The 20042-nt window shown below is 35.9% G+C and overlaps 1 protein-coding gene across 1 annotated transcript in view; it reads right to left on the bottom strand.

Moving 5' to 3' along the window:
- The window catches only part of LOC106056447 (nuclear receptor subfamily 2 group E member 1-like), a 73734-nt gene extending 54417 nt beyond the window's left edge, over positions 1 to 19317 (bottom strand). Inside the window, exon 1 of the mRNA XM_013213193.2 lies at positions 18628 to 19317. Within this exon, the coding sequence (XP_013068647.2) occupies positions 18628 to 18652 (25 nt within the window). The 5' untranslated portion in view covers positions 18653 to 19317. The remainder of the gene's footprint in view (positions 1 to 18627) is intronic.
- Positions 19318 to 20042: the final 725 nt, after the last annotated feature.

Raw genomic sequence — 20042 nt, 5'->3', positions numbered from 1 at the left:
CACAAATGCATCTGTTGCTTTTCTATAAGCCCGCTCGAAGCCTCCTAAAACAATAGAATGTACTTTTTGGTGTCTAGACAAAAAAAAGTTTAAATATAAAACAAGGGACATAACAAAAATAATTTGTTTACAGAAACTAAATTGTTCAAGATATTGTCAAAGCCACAGCCTCTCTGACTTCCCTAAAGCCAATCTACGATAAACTATTGAACTTGTAATGAAAATACTATGAGGGTAATTAGCTAGTCCCTATGACACATTGAATACATGTGTTTCCATAGAATTATCTTTAGACGTCATGGTCTGAAGTTAAAAACAAAAGTATATAGAATGGGATGGAATGGAAATAACAAGATCTAATGCAATACAAAGAGACAGCTGTTCACTTCATTGAAACATGAATGAAACAAAGAGAACAGCAACATTTAGTCATGACTTGCGAATGACTGAAGGAAACTTCGGCAGGATAGACTGAAGGAAACTCCGGCCGGATAGTGTTGACAGCACAGCGCCCATGTGAATAGAGGCCCGTAGTTTTTTTTTTTTTCCATCATACTCTTTGGCGGTGGGTTTAGGAATATATTTTCAATATATTATTGTTTTAATTGTTATTGTGCCGTTATTTTGTCCATAACGTTATACAAATAAATGGGCTGTCGTTTACCACAGTTGTACGTTGTTCTGATGTCAGAAAATTGTATTATTTTTTAGAATGTTATTTAGAATGATAATTGTGCGAAAGTAAGTTGAGCTTGTCCGTGTAGATTCTCCGTTACTTGTCAATATTGACTGTTTAGTAGACCAGAAGTTTAGTTCATTTCATTGCATATCTAAATATACCTATTCATGTATACTCAATGTATAGTATTGGTTGATAACATTAAGGCTCGCCCTATAGTCCGAGGCACTGCAAGGGTTAATGAGGAGTGCAGTATTGGTTGATAAAGTTTTAGTAAAAGAGAAGTGTAATTAACACGAAGTGAGATTAAACTGCTGCTAGAACCAGTGGCGTAGCTAGGGTGGGGGGAGGAGGGGGGAGAATTAAATATTACGCAAAATGCTGGGGCCCCCAGACAGGTCAACCTCCCCGGGCCCCCAAACGATGAAAAATTCATAGCTACGCCCCTGGCTAGAACCAGAACTGTATACTGTGTGTCTTGTGGACGCCAACGATACCGTCAAAGTTTGGGTATTTTAACTAGAATTGGGTTTAAATTTTCTTTGTATAAATGTTAATATTTTTTAAAAGACCGTATTTAATGTCTTGGACTATCTATATACCGTGTATTCTTCAAGAAGATTTTTTTTTTATTGGACATTCAATATTAAATGTAAAAACCAAAACAAAAGCGACTCAAGGAGGACAACATTTTTCTTTGTTTTAGTGATTTTACAAAACAGAAGAGCGTGGCGGTCCAAAGAACAAGTGTTAATTGAGTTAAAGATTTTAAGTTCATCCTCCAGTATGTGCATTAATTCCTAGCGGGTGTGAGTGGGTTGTACATTTCTACTCGACCGACCACTATGGACCACTATGGACCACCGATCTCATAAGAGACCTTACCAACAATTACTTAATATTATATGAAAGGGCTTTCCCTTCTCTGTGCCACCAATAGCTCCCATTCGATTACTTCCCCCCCCCCCGTTCCGACCCCCCCCCCTCCCACCCTTGACGTCGCCATGCAAGTTAAAACAAAAAGAAATCGATATTTTATTCTTTTCTAAGAGACCTGGTCACGTGGGGGTCCCAGCAGCCCTCACAGTGGAAGTGGAAGGAGAGGTGGGGGGGGGGGCACTCTGCTGGGAGCCAAACGTGGATAGGAGATGAGGGTGTGGTGGTGGTGGGGGGTCGGCAACAGCTGTAAGGGCAGTAACTCTACTGACGACGGCATTATGTATGAAGTTTAACTTTTTTTTCTAACATCAAACCAGATCGTGTTAAAAAAACGATACCCGTTTATTTATTAACTCCCTGACACAAATGTCTGGAGAAAAACAAAGCTTTTGTGCATTTATTTTTCTTTTTGTGATATTTTTGTTTTGTACTTTGGTTAGATTACAATGTAACAGAGTTCAATATTGCGTGCAAGATCAAGTTGTCAATGACTCTAGGGCGGTATTCACATCTACATTTACATTAGCTGTGAAAGTTAAAAAAATATATATTTGCACAAGTTTCACATACAAGGCTTAAAGTTGACGTTCAGTCTTACGAGACACTGTTTAAGACACTTCCAAATCAGACCTTCTCACACTGACTCACACTCTCATCGTCCCTAGTTTTACATGTTCCTCGTGCATTTCTCCTTGTGTTCCCTGTTTCCATAAGTGTTCTCTTGTAGTCTTCAAAGTTATTGGATACATAGGTCTTTACGTGACTCGGCTAGGGAAGGAGAGAGAGACAGAGAAAACAGAATGAAGGGGCGAGAGGGAGTGAAAGAGGAAGATTGAGGTAGAGGGGAAAGTGAGGGGGGTGAAAGAGGAATGGAAGTGAGAGAAGGAGAGAGAAAAATAAAATCAGCTACTACGTTTTTGTTCATGGTTCACAAAATTCCTTTTATTTTTTTAATTTTATTTTTTGGCTTGTAATTCGATATGAACTATCACGTTGTACATGTACACGCAATCTACAATTGAAAAATAAAATTTGGTGTTTATTTACTAATTGACATGCCAAATGTGGCCACTCCGTAACAATTGATTGCGTTAAATTCATCCATGTTTGTTTTTTTTTTAAACAATTTCGTTGCTTGGTATACCCTGATGTGTTAACAAAGCAACATGCCTTCGTGACAGCCCTTACTTTATCTCGCGGCGAATGCAGCCACAATTGTGGCAATGGTGATAATCTTATCGGAGTAACTTATTGCTGGCTACGGTTGTAGGTTGTAAATTTTTTTACTAAATATCTACGAGAAGAAAGAGGAAATCTATAACAAAGTTACTTAAAGTTACATAAATTTTGAAAACATTGACCAAAAAGAAAAAGAAAAGCGCATGTCGATAAGAATCCGATGATAAAGAAAATATATATCTTATATGTGGCTTTACTTAGCCAGTGCTTAAAGTTCAACGCTCTTCATTCAAATCACGAATGTATCCTGAGGAGTTTTTATTTTTTATTTTTAACCTGCTTTAGTTAGAGTCTTGAGCTTGAATCACGTGGCAGGAGTTTGAACCGGTCAACATCACTTTGGCATTTCGCGTCTCGAAAGATGATCTTTTTCCTTCGCAACTTCTCACAGGGCTAAAGTGGCCAATTCTTGATAAACAGCTGCTGTCACAGGTTGGGCATATGTCATCACCAGGCGCTGTTGCACTTTCACCCTTCTTTCTACTTCTGGTGTGTATGCCATCTGCAATTCAGGACCCTTCCTTTATGCTTGCTCTCCATGTGGATCTATCCAGTGCCACTTTTCCAAACTGTTGAATCACTTGGCATTCTATCATGGTGTGTTTAGAGCCAGAATCCCGAATTTTGCTGAGTTGCGTTTGCTGAGCGCTTAAAGGCGGCACGAAAACTTGTTCCCAGAATTTCCCCCCCCCCCCCATTCTTTTAAAGAAGTCCATAAAAGAGATCTGAACCATAGTGGACTAAACATACTAATCCATGAAGGATGGGCTAGTGGAGTTTTTTATAAATGGCGGGAAAACTATAAATAGCAAGCTTTTTGGTGTATTCGGTTTACAAAATTAAAAAACAGTTAAGAAGCTAAGTTTAAAAAAAATATTGAAATGGCAAAAATGTAAAAAAAAAATGCAGAATCTAAATTTTTAATCTTTTCCATTTTTAACATTTATTTAGTTGACAATTGTGATGTTAAATTAAAGATTTTCCTAAAAAAAAGGAAGCGAATCTATAAATAGCAAGTGTTTTAGTGTCTCCGGAGTACAGAATACGGAAGTGTTGACAAACTAGACATTTCAAAAACCAGATCATAATTTTCAGCACTTTTTTCAGCACTGCAGAATAAAATTTGAAATTCAATGTAAGCAAACAGCAGATTACTTTGTATAATAGTGAATAACATTTAGTATAATAATAATTTTATTTAAAAAGCGCTGTTAACAAACAAAATGTAGGCTCAAGGCGCTAGCCCTAACATTACAATCACAAACACGACAGCTAAAACGACAATTAATCTAAAAAAGTTTTAAACAGATAGTATGAAAATCTATGATATGAAAAAGAAAACTATTATGGCTGGTACAATTTACTTAGACTAAAATATTACTGCCCAAACACTTTCCATAATTACAGAATTCATAAAGTAAAAAAAAGAAATTAAAAAAAAAAGCGCTGCTAGTACATAAATTGTTGTCTCAAGGCGCTGTAATAACATCACAAAAATGACAGTAGAAATAAAAAACTAATCTAAAAAAGTAGAGTTTTATATTTTATGTTTGTATTTGTGAGTGAATGACATTTTAACCGAATAGAACAATAAAACGATCGAGACCTACTGACGTCAAACGTGAAGTCAGTGAGTCGTATTTATTAGACTATATCGCCGCGTACTTGAACAGACTACTCATGTAGCCAGGAGTCCTAGGTCTATCCAAAGAGCGCCCAGATCGATAGCCTGCATCTGTTTCTTGGCTCGTGTTCACTTCATGTTGGACGATAGTACCTTGACCTGTCCCCACTCCCTGCTTGTATACATATTTTTTTCTTGCTAAATTTTATACGTAACATTAAATGAATTGTGTACAATACTTAAAAACAAATGTGTATTACCGGTACTTATAAAAATCTCTATTTTCAGCATATTTTCATTCACTACAAATAGATCTAGATCTACCGATGAGGTCGAAGTGTAATGTTGGTTAAAAGTGGCAGACTGTTATATCAATTTCTTAAAATAGGAATTTTCATTTTTTTTCCACAAATACTGATAAATATAGCTAGTGTCGATAGTGAATGATTATTTAGATAACAATGCCAATAATAGTTACACTCTATTGCCACATCAGAAGGTCCTTAAGGCTCGCAAGGACCTTCCTTCAGGGAACAGTAACAGGAAAAAGAAGAAGAGGCAGAGAAAGCGATTGGAAGACAACATAGGAGAATGGACAGGTCTGTCGTTGAATGGAATTCTTTCGAAGGCAAAAGTCAGAGAGGAATGGAGAAAAACGATCAACTAATCTTGTGTGGTGCCCCAACGGTTCAACAGATTAAAGGCTAGGTGAATTTAAGATGGAGGTGGATGCTTAAACAACAGCCAACCGCATTTACCTATTTAAGTTCAGGTATTTATTTTAAAATGTATGGACTCATGAACATTCAGTCCAGACTAAAAGATGTTACATATCTATAAAATAATCTATGTCGATGCCAACCATAAATAAATACGTATTTTAATAAAACAACGTAACTTGCGTTTTGGGGCTTTACAAGCACTAAGCCTACCAGACTCTTCGTGGTCTCTTAACAGTCTAAGATGTCCTCTCAACTAGTGCAGGGTCTATCCATTCCTTGGTGTCATTTTCCTATCCCCCACCTTGACTCTCTTTCTCTTGCCTGTTACTGTACCTTGTAGGAAGGTCTTGATCCGTATATATCCGTTTTTTGTTGTTGTTTTTTTTGGAAAGGTCTGTGAGGTCTAGTAAACTCTTTTATCCTTTCGGGTACTTTCTTTTTGGTGACGCGATCGCTTTAGTCTGAATACTTCTAAAAATATCAAACTTACTTATTTATATAGACAAACATATTTACTGTAACGAACTGCTCAACTTAATATAAATTGAATTGCATGAAGAGAACGATTCTCTAGAGCTATGTTTGCATATGACATTTCATGTGGAACATAATTGACGCTTACAGTAACAATAATATTAACATCATCACCAGAACATGCCCGCTTATTAATTAAATAATTACAAGATTAGCTAACAACGAAGGATCCTCGCCGCCCATTGGCGACCGGTGGGGGCTTTGCAAGCAGATATTTGATCAGAATACCCAAATCCAAAATGTCCACACTGGCTCAGAGAAAAGGGTCAAATCTTTAGAAACAATCTCCTTTAAGGAGATAACTCTAATCATCAATATCTTCATTTAATCAAAATATTTGCGTTGGACATGAAAACAAAAAAAATGGTCCCTCTAGTCTGCTCGATGTCCCCCAAAGAAAAAAAAAATCACAGGGAAATTTAAGCGTAAGGAGGTCTGTCTTGTTAAAGACTTTTGTCGTGAGTTGCAGGGAATCGATCCGGCGCCCTGCTCCTTATCCCTATCATCCCTTTTCCTATACTAACCTTCTCTTTTTAAAACCCTCTTGCTATTTATTTACAGTGTGTCACAGAAGCCATTAAGACGTATCGCAGAGGCAAACATGTGACGCAAGTAGACCTCCGTACTGCCTCCACTGATGGAGGCCCCATAAAGCTAAGTACTTTAAGATGATATGTCAACAGCGCCGGCCGGCCCGGGTCGAACTTGGACCCATCCCCGTGACGGGTGTTTCTGGGGGGAGGGGGGTGGGGGGGTGAGAAATGAGGAGGAGGCTTGTTGTCGAAGATTTGGGGGGGGGGGGCGGTGACGATGGCGATGACGAAAGAAATTACAAATATCAATAACAAACCGAAACAAAAAAATACATTGATTAGACCTAGTGAGTTATAGAAGATTTAAACTGAATTTTTGGTCCGTTTGTTAGTAGCACCCCATTCCCAATCGCTCCGATAAGATGTTTTTATTAGTAGCCATAGACTGACTAACTATTATATAATGCAAACTATTCTTTTGATACATCTTACATTTTTGTTATTCAAGTCTTAAACCTCACTAGATGAAAGGAGTTTATTTTTAAGAAATTTTACGATTGAGATTATTATGGCATTATCTTATTACTAATTTGATTATATTTTTATGTATCGATGATTATTGTTGATTTGTCTCGTTCATCAATAAAAAGTAGATCTCATTATTATTATTATGATTATTATTATTTTATTTTTTAATAATTATTATTACACTTATATAAGACGTTCACAATATTTTAATTGCAAAAAAAAAAGATATCTATTTCATAGAACTCACGAATTCTATTTTCTGAAAAAAAAAAAACAACTCTTTATCTTCTTAAAGCTGTAATGCCTTTCCAGCTCTTGATGTGTTTACTGACTATAAGCCTATTTCATGTTACAACATACATCTTAGTCACCAGTCAGGGGAATCGCTCATATAAATCTCAACTACAAATACAACTTATGGCTGCGCCCTTGAATGTAAATACACTAATCCTTCTCGGTATGTTCATCTGGTATAGATCTGCATAACCATCGAACACAAATGTATCAATCAATCATGCGTCTCGGTCAGCTGACCCCCATGAAAACGGGGTTGAACATTCTGAAATCAGTGACGGTCTCAAGTTCAACATTCTCATCGCCTCCACCACCATGAACACCCCCCTCCCTCCCTCACCCATCTCCCCATGCTCTTTGTTTGAACATAATCTTACGAATCAGAAAGGCTGACGGGACTGTACGAGGCTAATTCGCTAAGTCAAACAAGATGCCAGCGTTACAGTGGAAGCACTTTTTTAAAGTATTAGCCTTAGAAATATAAGAATATACAAAATGTAAGGAGAAATACCTTTAAATACATAAGCTTATTAAATCCCTCAGAGGCCCAGATGTTTTCATTTCTCAAATGTATTTACATTTGTACAGAACGATGCAGACAATAGGAGGGACTGGGGAAGAACTCTCCTGAAGAAAGAAGCCAAAAAGATTTTCGATTTGCTTCGTAAGGTTAGCGCTATTAAGTATGAAGAGATTATAACCCCCCCCCCTTTTTCGCCCCCCCCCCCTCTCTCTTTCTCTTTCTCTCTCTCTCTCTCTCTTTCTCTCTCTCTCTCTCTCTCTATCTCTCTCTCTCTCTTGTCAAACTTATCTCGAAATCAGCTTTTCACTTTAGAGTAGGAGATGATATATAATAAAATACAAATCATGCCTTAAGTGACAAAGCTGGGAGAGAAATTCGAGTGAATGTTGCCGCGTTGTCAATCCGATTAGCAGGTGTTATATCAATTAAAATTCTTGTCCAGAAACTATTGCCTCGGCTCAAAGGAACAGTATATAGAAAGAGAAACGAGTCCCGATTACTTGACGTTACCCAGCACTGGCCAGTGAAACTTAAAGCAAATTAGCCAGGTATTCTAGTCAGAAAACTTTCCGTGATTGACCCAAGACTTCAGGATGGAGATAAAGAGAAGTATTTAAGCTCTTTTCACACTGGCCGGTGAGGTTGTGGCTTAAGGGTAAAGTCTGCACTCGTAAAGTTAATGCCATTTACTGTTGTGGATGCCTCTGTCTAATAAGCTATTTCCCTTTAGTTCGACAACATTCTAATAATTATATTATTTTTATAATAATAATAATTATAATAATACCTTTATTCTCCATGAGGAAATGGGGATTACCATTAGAGCACTATGCATAACAAAACATTACAAGGTCAGTAATGATTTAAAGACACCAGATACAAAACTAAATTCTTGTAAATGTCGCCCAACAGAAACTTCCAAACCTATATGGGTTCACATAATGTAGTTACCAAGTCAGCCAAATGATACGAACATTTTCGCTATAAACAATAATAAAACAAACTCTATAGTCGGATAGAAAAACTATTAAAAAACTATTTTTAAAAAATCTCTTGGTCAAGAAATATTTATTGAGGGACTTCGTTGATGGCTTTCAAAAGTATGCACTAACTTTTGCCACTGAAACGAATGATCTAAGATTGTGGCAACCCACTTGTCTATGTATTTCAATATCGGCAACTAGAATTTACATATGATGGGCGTCTGTATGAGGTCCCAAATTTTCTGAGCGCATTTGACTTTGTAATCTATAAAACAACTCCTTATCTTAAATCCTTGTTAAAATTAAAAAAAGGTATTCGTTATATAGACGTACATTCAAAATAAGGACGGAACCATGAAAAGCAGACTTACTGAAACTCTTGGCAGACTTACTGAAACTCTTGGCAGACTTACTGAAACTCTTCGCAGACTTACTGCAGACTTACTGAAACTCTTGGCAGACTTACTGCAGACTTACTGAAACTCTTGGCAGACTTACTGCAGACTTACTGAAACTCTTGGCAGACTTACTGCAGACTTACTGAAACTCTTGGCAGACTTACTGAAACTCTTGGAAGACTTACTGAAACTCTTGGCAGACTTACTGAAACTCTTGGCAGACTTACTGCAGACTTACAGAAACTCTTGGCAGACTTACTGAAACTCTTGGTAGCTATTTGTAAACTTAACGTATGAGTAACACCAATTCTGAATCGTATTCATTATAACAGACACAGAGACTCGTCGACAGCAGTGATAAAGATATAATATCGCGGTGTTAGAGAGTTTGCAATGTTGTACTTGTAGAATGAGATTATGGAGCATACGTTTTAGTTGGGTTTATTTTGGTACGACAAAATTAATGACGTAATTATTTAGTGACGTGGAGTACACGATAAATGTGATAATAAGAAATGGAGTTGAGATTGATGAAAAGTAATTAGTTACTGCTCACGTTATAGTTACAGCTATCAGAACTAATATGGGGCGCGGTTGCTGAGCGGTAAAGCGCTTGAGTTCCGAACCAGGGGTCCATGGTTCGATTTCTGGTGAAGACTCGGATTTAATTTCGGGATCTCTGGAGGCCTCTGTGTCCACCCAGCTCTAATGACATTAGTTGAGGAAAAGTAAAGGCGCTTGGTCGTTATGCTGGCCACATGACACCCTCGTTAACAGTGGGTCATAGAAACAGATGACCTTTATATCATCTGCCCCCTTAGATCGCAAGGTCTCAAAGGGAAACTATTAGAACTAAGGTGTTTATTATTATTGGACAAAGACTAAAAAAAAAAACTTTCTCTAAATTTATGTAGAATGTTTAACTTAAAAACAAATTGTAAACTCCAATTATTACTATACATTGGAGTAATATTATTATCACGTCAGGATATATTATATATATTAAACAATTACTATGACTAAGATAAGTGTTTCAATAGTTGCTTTTGTATTATCTACCAAGTATCTGATAGAATCCACTATATCATTCCTTTTTAGTTTACTTGAGATCTTTAACAAATTACATATTTAAATCAACAAAAGCTGTTATTCAAGACACAAAACAATTCTATAAAAGATGATACGATTATCCTAATACATCCCTCACCTGGAGCAAAGTTGATCTCGTATAATCTAGAAGGATTCTAGACCATTTACCGGGGAGCACCTTGATCTCAAGCAAATTAGAATGGATTCTAGATTTATATGACGTTATTATAGGTTGTTTTTTTTTCAGTTCTCTTTTTTTTTCTCTAAAGGTTCTACTAGTCATGTAAGAGTCTTTCACAGTGTATGTGAGGCGGGGCCTTAAAAGTGTTATAACAAGGTATAGCCTACATTACATGCAAACATTTATATTCTGTGTGAGCGTTTCTGTGTGTGTGAGCGTCTGCGTGTGTGAGCGTCTGTGTGTGTGTGTGCTGCATCCATCGAAAATTCGTCTGTTAAAACTTGCAAATAAGTCAATTTCTTTTTTAAAAATGCATCAATTTTTGTTTCTGGAAAATTTCTGGAAAAAACTTATATATTTAAAAAATGTGCAGTATAAAGTATATAAGCTTTACAGAACAAATGTTCTTTACAGTATATTGTATATAAACTGTACAGAAGAACAAAGATTCTTTATTGTATAATGTATATACCTTCTATATAGAAAGCAATTCACGCCCAGGTCAAAGCTTCGGTTTAGATAGACAAGTGTAGGCATCATTAAGCCAAACAGCCATGTTGAAAGCGGTCCTCCGTGATCGCGGGCCCTGCTCTTCGCGGACCTTACGCAGATCGCGGTGTTTGTCCACAGATAACTTTCAAACAGCCTCTCCCCCCGCCCCCTCCCGCAGCACAGAAGCCACCAGAGTAGCAAAGTTATTATCTTCGATTGACTATATACAACTGTCATCCCTGGCTCGGGTTGATACACTTGCCGCCCCTTTGATCTTCGTGGTAGACAGACAGTGTAGTTTCTCTCTACATGTTCAGGTTTATTATTTGCTAACCAATCATGGAATCAGCAACTGCAGGGCTAGATACTAAACAGAGTTAATTGCACGGTATTAACACACACAAAAAAAGTGCATGGTTTAAATCCTGGCTCTTTTCTTTTAAAAGAGCGCTTTATAACTAGGGCAAAGATAAATTACTGCTTCCCTGAAATAAGTTTGCAATCATTCTCTTTATTGCCGTGTAAACTGGTCGTGTATTTTGAGAGAACGAAAGCTTGCAGTGTGCCGAATAGAATAAATACAAAGATTTTCATAATTAATTGATTTTCTACATCGATAGTTCAACTTTGTGTTTTCTCAGTACACGAAGAACGCTCATCACATTTCGTGGGGGGGGGGGGGGGAGGGAGGGAGGGGTAGTGGTAGATAAAGAACAGGTCAGTGCAACAGAAAAAAATATGATTGAATACATTGATTTATCACTTGAATGAAAAAACTTTAGTCAAGTTGTGGACTTTGTGTATATTTTACCCAATGATATCATTATCTAAGTTTAAATCGTATACTTTAATATTGCTGTCGTAGTGGCTGTAGTGGTAGGTAAGCGGAGACACCTAGACTTCTTACTTTAACACATTAAAGGAGAAAGTCACGCATTTTATTTGCTGCTTTGTTTTACTAAGTTCGGATATTCCTTCAGAATCTAAGATTGTTTCATTGTAGATCAAACCTCTAGCAGGACGGGGGCGATGGCGGCGGGTAGGTTTCGAACTCAAGACTATCGAGACGCAGGTCTAGAAAGAACACTACACGACCAGGCATCCAACGCGTATCTTAAGAGACTATAATTTTTTGTTTCCTGACCGGAGAATTCAGTTCAAACCCGGTGTCAGGAGTGGAAGCGATGTTGTTGCTGCTGTTGTGTATAAGATTATACATGTAGAATGAAATCGAAGATATTTTAATGAACAGATATATATATATATATATATATATATATATATCAGTCGGTAAATATAAAAGTAAATGTACAGTTTCTCTTTCAGACTTTTCGATCTATAGATAATTATAAAGTAGACAGATATGTCACGTCAGATATTTACATATCTTGTTAGGACTAATGATAAATAAAACCGTCTGCACCAGAAAACATGAAGGAGAAAAATAAAACAAAATAATTTAGCCTTCACTATTTCCAGCAAGCGATTTCATTATTGTTTCACAGTAGAAGCATATAGAAACAAAATATCAGAGAATAGGGACATTTGACTGCCTGGTCGTGTGGTTAGCGTTTTGAACTATCGGTACGAAGGTCCCCAGTTCGAGCCCCTTTCGCTACCCTCCCCTGTCGTCTTACAAGAGATTTGTAATCTTCTTTGTAATCTTCTTCTATATATATATATATATATATATATATATATATATATATATATATATATATATATATATATATATATATATATCTTCGTCACTCAAGAGTTTGGACGAGAAGAAGAAGTAAAGGAAAGATCACTCTTTTATTTCTGCGGATAGAGTTATCCCACGAACTTTACGAGTCATGCGTGTAGCGAAGTCATAAAGTATATCACGAAAATGTTATTTCTTACATAGATCACGCTCAATAGCAAGAATTAACAAATGTTTCAATCTATCTACGATAATTGTTAAACTAAAGTAATTCTTCATTAGTTTGAGACGCGAGAAGCTTCTTTCACCAGATTCCAAAATTTTGTCGCACGTAGGATTGGCATTTTCCTTATTGGATGACACCCCAAAATGACAATTTTGGTCTATTTATTTCAGAAGATGAGTTTTCTAAAGATTTTAATTATTTCCGGATATTTTCAGGACTTTTTCGTATATTTTGCAATTTCAGGAGATTTCCAGGAGCTCCTGGTAAATCGACAGGAGGCCGCGGGAAATCTGTTATAAGTTATACAATGGTTTAATTTAATAATTTATACACCTAGAATTAGCGCGGGTCCTATGAAAGTGCGGGGCCCACTGCGGTCGCATAAGTGCGGAGCCCACTGCGGTCACCTACGGCCGGCCCTGCAAAATAGCGGCGTATACTACGCCGCCGGTCGACTAGTAAACTTTAACTCCCTTAGAACGAACCGAAATGTGTAAAACAAACATATATAGTTTTGTGGTATGCGAATAAATCACTGAAAAAAAAAACAATTTTAAATATTTGTTTTTGTCAAATTAGAACAAAAAAAAGAGATACAAGTTGTGGTACATATATACAACTATTAATATACAGATCTATATCACAAACACATTTGTAATTAAATTTCATTCCAGTATTTTTTGGTAGATTTAGTTCTAACACTGTTAAAGAAAAGAAATACGGACTGTTTTATTAGTGTCCCACAAAACTCGGCCAATGTTTCATTACTACAGACCCCATGCCGATAAAACCTAATATAGACCACCAAATGTCAGCGGGCAGGGGTGTCTTTTAAAATCCTTTCTTGACTTTTACAGTGTTTCGAGTCTATCTGAGATTAGTTTGGAATCCACTTTATTGATCCCAGCGATTGAGAACTACCACCTAAGTCTGTCTTAGACTTTATAGAATACTGATTCCATTGTGATTTGAGCTCGTCTTTTAGTTTGTATTGTACATTGAATTTATTCATAAGTGTAAATACCTGTTTCGTAAATTATTGGTTTTGTTAAAATATTTCTTAGAAGCCTTATTATCACGACGGCATACTCACTATGCAACGTAAATTATTGTTATAGTTTTACCAATTAGTAAACAAAATAAAGTGAAGCGGAGCAACCTTCATAAGTAGACTTATGAGTAGATAGTCTCAAAATCACTAAAACGCAGTTAAGTCAAAAGCGATTATCTTCAATTATACGACACGGTGATTTAAGGCTAGGTATAAAAATGTCTCTTGAGAGACGTGGCTTACAATTGCAAGAAGAACACACACACACACACACACACACACACACACACACACATGGGGCTCATAGATCACGTGATCGATTCATAGAGGGAAGAAATAAAAAAAATTATCTTGATTTATATAGGCCTCGATTGATTCACAGCAAATTGATTGAGTAAATAGTTAAGGGGCGAACGTGGACAAGAGGGTGCTGGGGAGACAGTGCAGAAAGAGGCGGGGACAGATACTGGACGTTAAACAATAAATATTTATTTATCATAAATCTATGTGTTTGTAATTGATAATATCACCAGAAAAAAGACTTTATCTTATATCTGATCTGATCTGATTTAGCTATCAATTAATCAATCAATCTATCTAGTTTATCTATCTATCTATCTATCTATCTATCTATCTATCTATCTATCTATCTATCTATCTATCTATCTATCTATCTATCTATCTATCTATCTTCCAAGAGTCCATTATTAACTACATTTATATCTTTTAGTCTTTCAAATTTTATTTTGTATTCTTACTGAAGATATTAAGTTAGTCAATATCGGACTACACAAGATGGTTTATGAAGCTCCAAAGGTTTCGTTTGTTTTTTATTACTTAAACGTTAGATTCAATGTCTACATTAATTTTTCTAAACCAGACCCATGTTGAAAATATTTCGTATTGAAGCAATTGTTGCAAAGAAATCTGGCCTGTATCTTGTTTACAATGTATAAATACTCCGGTAATAGTGTTAAGTTGTTTATTATATAACCCAATAAAAACTTGTTCACATAGTTATCGCAAGAACTATATAAATCTTACAATAGAAACAAAATGAATTGACCAAGAACACCCAATACAAGATTGTCTTGGATTCAATTAAGATGTGTCTTCTTTGCACTGAGAATAAATTTTAATCTAGCTATAACTGGCGTGACACCAAATCTGGACCACTATTTTTATTTCGGATTTACGAAACTCTAGAAATGGAGAAAACATTTTGATAAAGTACTGAGATGTTACAAGTTTCATTTTTTTTTTACTATTTAGGCTATCAGAGATTCAGCAGACGTCTGCAGCCAAGTAAGTAAGTAAGTAAGTGTGTGTGTGTGTGTGTGCGTGCGTGCGTGCGTGCGCGCTTGTGCGTCAGAACCCAAACTTCTACAAGACAAATAGGTTCAACACCAGAATTTGTGAACTATTGAAACTATAAAATGGTATAATACTAAAAGTTAGTGTAGTCTATTATTAATAAGCTTCTACGTGCAGCATTTGTGTTTTAGAGATTTATTATCCGTGAGGAACTTTGTTTTACAATTGTGCACTAGAAGTGGAGTGTCTGTACACACTCATCACCTTACACGTGTGTTTGTAATGTGTGTTGAAAATGTATTACTAAAGAGGGGAAGCTGCTGATAGACATAAGCCTCATATTAAATCGTTTGTAGAAATACGTTAGCTATATATCTGGTGATAGAATGAGCATATCGAGCATATCTGGTAATTAAAAACAAAACATCAGACTTTTGGAAGACCAGAAGTTGAACTTGTATGTAACATTCTTTGACTTCACATGTTTATCAAATAGTAAAATGTTGCTTGGATCTATAATGTCTCAGAAAAACAAAACTTTTTGTTTGTTCGGTAGTTTTATACACAACAATAGGAACAAGGAGATTAAGATCTCTGAAGGCGTAGTGGTCATAATTGTCTGTTACAGACAATGTTTCCATTATATGTGCTAAAATTCTAGTTCAAGTTGTTAAATTATATAGACTTTTAATTAATGTTTTAAAATGTGTGTATGGCTATTTGATTACAAAATAAAAAGAATAAAACACTGTTTACTTCAAATTAAAAACAGAATAGTTTGTTTTCAGAAGGTTTTAGATTTACTTCTTTTCTGAACACGAAACAAGTGATATAGTGAAATCGGACATTCAATAGTTTATTTCATTTTGGCAATCAAAATGTGAGAGACAGACAGATGGAAAGACAGTATGTACGAAACCGATAGAGGGCTTTTCCAAACGAGACCGCTTTTAGAACTACGGAATCAACTTTTAAAAACTATTCCGTTAAAGTAAACAGTAGTTTTTGTAATAATTGTGGCATGGACAGTCCTAAATGAGTTACAACTTGGTTACAAACAAATATGTAACTAGCTTGCGGTAATGAAGGAGATACAATGAGAAGATTAACAGACACGAAATTAGATATTGTTAAAATTATATTTTTTTTGCTCAATTCTTTTTTATTATTTGGCAACAGTAAAGTTCAATTTAGTGTCCTTGACATTGTTTAGTTTTTCGTGAAGATCTCCAGTCTTTTCACTATTCACAATTGTGGGCTTGAAATATGTGTAAAGATTTTGATATTTGATATTTGGAACATCGGTGCAGTTTAGGCCATGTCGTGCCCGATATATGTGTAAAGCGTTTAAGGTTATTCGAAAAGAATTTAGTTTTTTTAAACCCATAAATTTGTAAATACTATCAATAACTAATTGTATGTACATCTAGATCTCAATTACAAATACATTTGTTTGTGGAAACTTAAAAAAAACAAGCTTCATTTGCTTTTTATAGTTATTATCACTTTTTTTAAAATTTGTGTTAATAGTCAATTTTATGGGAATTAATTGATGAATTTAACTCAATCTTCTTGTTCTATTTTTTAAAGTAACGTCTGTGTTTTATAAGAAGAAGAAAAAAAAGCAGGAAAATATAATTAATTATAGTAATAGTTGTCGAGTTTAAATCAAAATATTCAGAGTCTAGAACATAGACTGAATATAAACTAGAGATAAATGGTTATAGAAAACTTGTGTCTAGTATTTCTCTATAATAAAAACTTTTGTTTTTTAGTTGTCTCTTGTTTGAATATCGCGAATTTGTAGTAACTTAGTACTGAAAGTGTTTGAAAGTAATAGACTAAAGTAATAAACGGGAACGTTCAAGGACACACGTTACAAAGTCTACTCGTAGTTTACACTTTCGGAAAGGATGGAGATGTCAAATAATGAACTGTGGAAGCCAAGTGGATAGAGCGTAGAACTCAAAACGCGAGTGTCGTGGAGTTTTTTAATGACAAATAAAATATGAATGTTCAGTTAGCTAAATTTATTTGAATATATAATGTTTAAAAAGTATTTTTCTATATTACTTGTTTTTAATTTAAAGTTAGTAATTATTAGAAATTTTTCGTTTGTTGTTAAATCAATTAAGTGGTTCTTAATTTTCAAGTTTTTTTTTCATTATTACTTATCAAACAAAACAACAAACAAAAACTGCGAACTTTTGGACGAGATTAATCTCAGACGTCATGATACAGAAACTAGAGCTTTGCATTCGGAGCCGAAATAAACATCCTACAAGAAATAACTATTGTTGAGCGTTGGGGCACCACACATGATCTGTCGACCGACTTTCTCCATTCCTCTAGATCTTTTGTCTTGGATAGAGTCTCCTGTTATTATTAGCCCGTCCATTCATTATTCTTAGATTCTGGTAATGAAATATTTTGTGATTTAAATTTAGTCTCCTATAAAGTAAAATGTACACTATATCCCGAGGAGAGTATCAGAGGAGCAAGACTCAGGGTGTATTTATGGTCGCAGAATACAAATCTGTTGTCAGAGATACACTGCATCGACTTGTCCAGTTGAATATTTCTTCTTCAACTTGAGGCTCTAATTTAAATACTTTAACCTTACATTTTGAAAGTCACTTTGTTACTCAAAAATAAAAGGAATTACCAACTAAGCAGTTTTTTCTTTTTGTTTTATTGCCAACTTAAAATAAAATCGTAGTAGTTACCTTGGCTGTGTAGTCTACTAGGTTGGACATTTACATAGTTACTTCGAGACATACAAAAGTAATAATAATAATAATAATGATACTTAAACGTATTTTTATTCAAATTGTATAGAAAATTTCTAACCAAAAATGTCTGCCGCCCACCTCATTATTTTCCTCTTTAATTAAACACTTTCACTTAAACACCGAGACCAGCTAGTAACTAACTGTAAAGTCTATTTTTTTAAAAGTATCATTCACTGTTTTAATCGCCGTATCTTATATCGCCTTTACGCTCCCTTCTTAACAGACTATTGACAAGTTCAATGTAGGTCTACTTAGTATGTAGGCTACATACTTTATCAGACAATTTATAATACTCTTATAGATAAGTCACATTGGGCATTCAAAAAAAAAAACAATTACAATTACTAAGCTGATTGAGCAAAGTGATTCTAATCTAATATAATATTATAATCTACACATTTATAAAGCAATTCCATTAGATGAACTATAGTCATGCTACTAGTGAAGAAGGTCAAATATACAAAATATTTACCAAATTTGAGATTTTCTCGCAAATTAAAGTTATTGTGTTAGTTTGTACATTTATCTTTGCTAGTAGTATCAACCTAGGACACGCTCCGGTGACACTTAAGTTAATTAAACGAATATTTGTCCAGTGATTAAAAAAATAAAATGTGTCCTATGCTCGCGTCATTTGTTGACGTCATGTTTCTAAGGCATTTGGGATTAGAGAGTTTTATCTTCGGAGTCTGACGGCGGAAACGGAAATTCACACCCAAGGTCAAGTCGCCGCCAACAAGTTTTACAACATCACTAAAAACAAGCGCAAACTTTATGTACATGTAGGCAATCTACTTACTGGAAGTCCCTGTAGGCCTGTTCATGGCGCAACCCACGGCGTCTTCCACTTTGGTAACAAAATAATTCCAGGCAATCGGGAACACCTTTTTTAAAAAAAAATAAATAAATTTTTTTTCGTCCACTTAGGTCCGTGAGGTCAAAATAGTTTTGGAAAAAGCACACAGACTAAACACATTTCGTAATTTCCCATTCAAAGTAAGAAATGTCCGCCTCCAAAACTTGGATAAATAAAACTATCTCCGTCTAAACTCCTCGGAAATCATAAGCTAATGGTGCAACACATTTCGGCTAACTCAAGTTGGTACTGACTTGTTCAAAGAAAGCGACAAATTTCCACAATTTTATGATTGAAAACTTATCTGAAGTGCTCAGCCTGAATTACATTGTAACTTGGGCACAAAGTCAGGAGAGTATCAGTAATACTTGAACTATCGCGGACACATTGTCCCTTTACGATAAGGTAGACAAGATCAATGCGAATGAACCCACTGCCTCGGGTTTATGACTTGCAGAGACAATAAAGACTGATGTGCGTCGGTGTGGCGGAGTCCTGTCTCTAACAGTCACACGGACTAGTTTGAGATCAGGAATTACTCATGGCGGTGTCGTCGTCAACAGAAGGGGGGTGGGTGGACGGGGGAGGATGCCAGAAGCCAGTGACAAACCGTGGATAGGTAAACCGTAGCCTCCTCCCTGCACCCTACCCACCTCGTGGTGCGAGAATGGTGGAGTCAGTGTCCCTCCTGGACTATGACAGAAGAATAAAAACAGGACCCCGGGGGGGAGGCCAGCAGCCGCGTCCAACAAATTCTCTGTCGCCTGGCCTTAAGTTGACCTCATCAAATCAGGCTGTCACTCACACGAAAGGGGCGGTGACAAGAAAGAGGCTTTTTTTTTTCTCTTACACCCCACTGATGGGACGCCCCGTCAGCTGTTCGACCCGAGACGGGGTCGTTTAGGCCACGCCCAGCGATTAGTTTTCCGCGTGTCGTTACTGGTTGACAGCCAATCGATTTTTTAGGTGCTTCTTCTTCCCCGGCGAGTCTCTCCCTTGACGAGTTTCTGTTCAACACTTTTATGTGTGTTCCCCACCAAACAGCCAGAACATCGCAATGTTTAGATGTAGTGCTAGTGTGGAGGATGATTTAAGGTCATTAAGAAGCTGGAGAAGAGGTCGTTTGCTCTTTAATTTAAATTACAGGCATGTGGTGTAGCGAAACAAAACAAAAATAAAAAAAAAAAGGAAACGGTATTTAAAAAGCAACATGTTTTTGTTTTAAAGTATAAATAAAACGATAATAGAAACGGAAATAACGTTTAAAGTTAAAGACCGCAGTGAAACTAAAACAAGATATATTTCTTTTTTCTTTAACTGTTATGTGTTTCATTTTTTTATATATTGTACCCTACTTA

Source organism: Biomphalaria glabrata, chromosome 6 (genome assembly GCF_947242115.1).
Source record: "Biomphalaria glabrata chromosome 6, xgBioGlab47.1, whole genome shotgun sequence".
Classification (NCBI taxonomy): domain Eukaryota; kingdom Metazoa; phylum Mollusca; class Gastropoda; family Planorbidae; genus Biomphalaria; species Biomphalaria glabrata.
The sequence above is the reverse complement of the archived record's forward strand: the minus strand, read 5'-3'. Positions and strand labels throughout refer to the sequence as shown.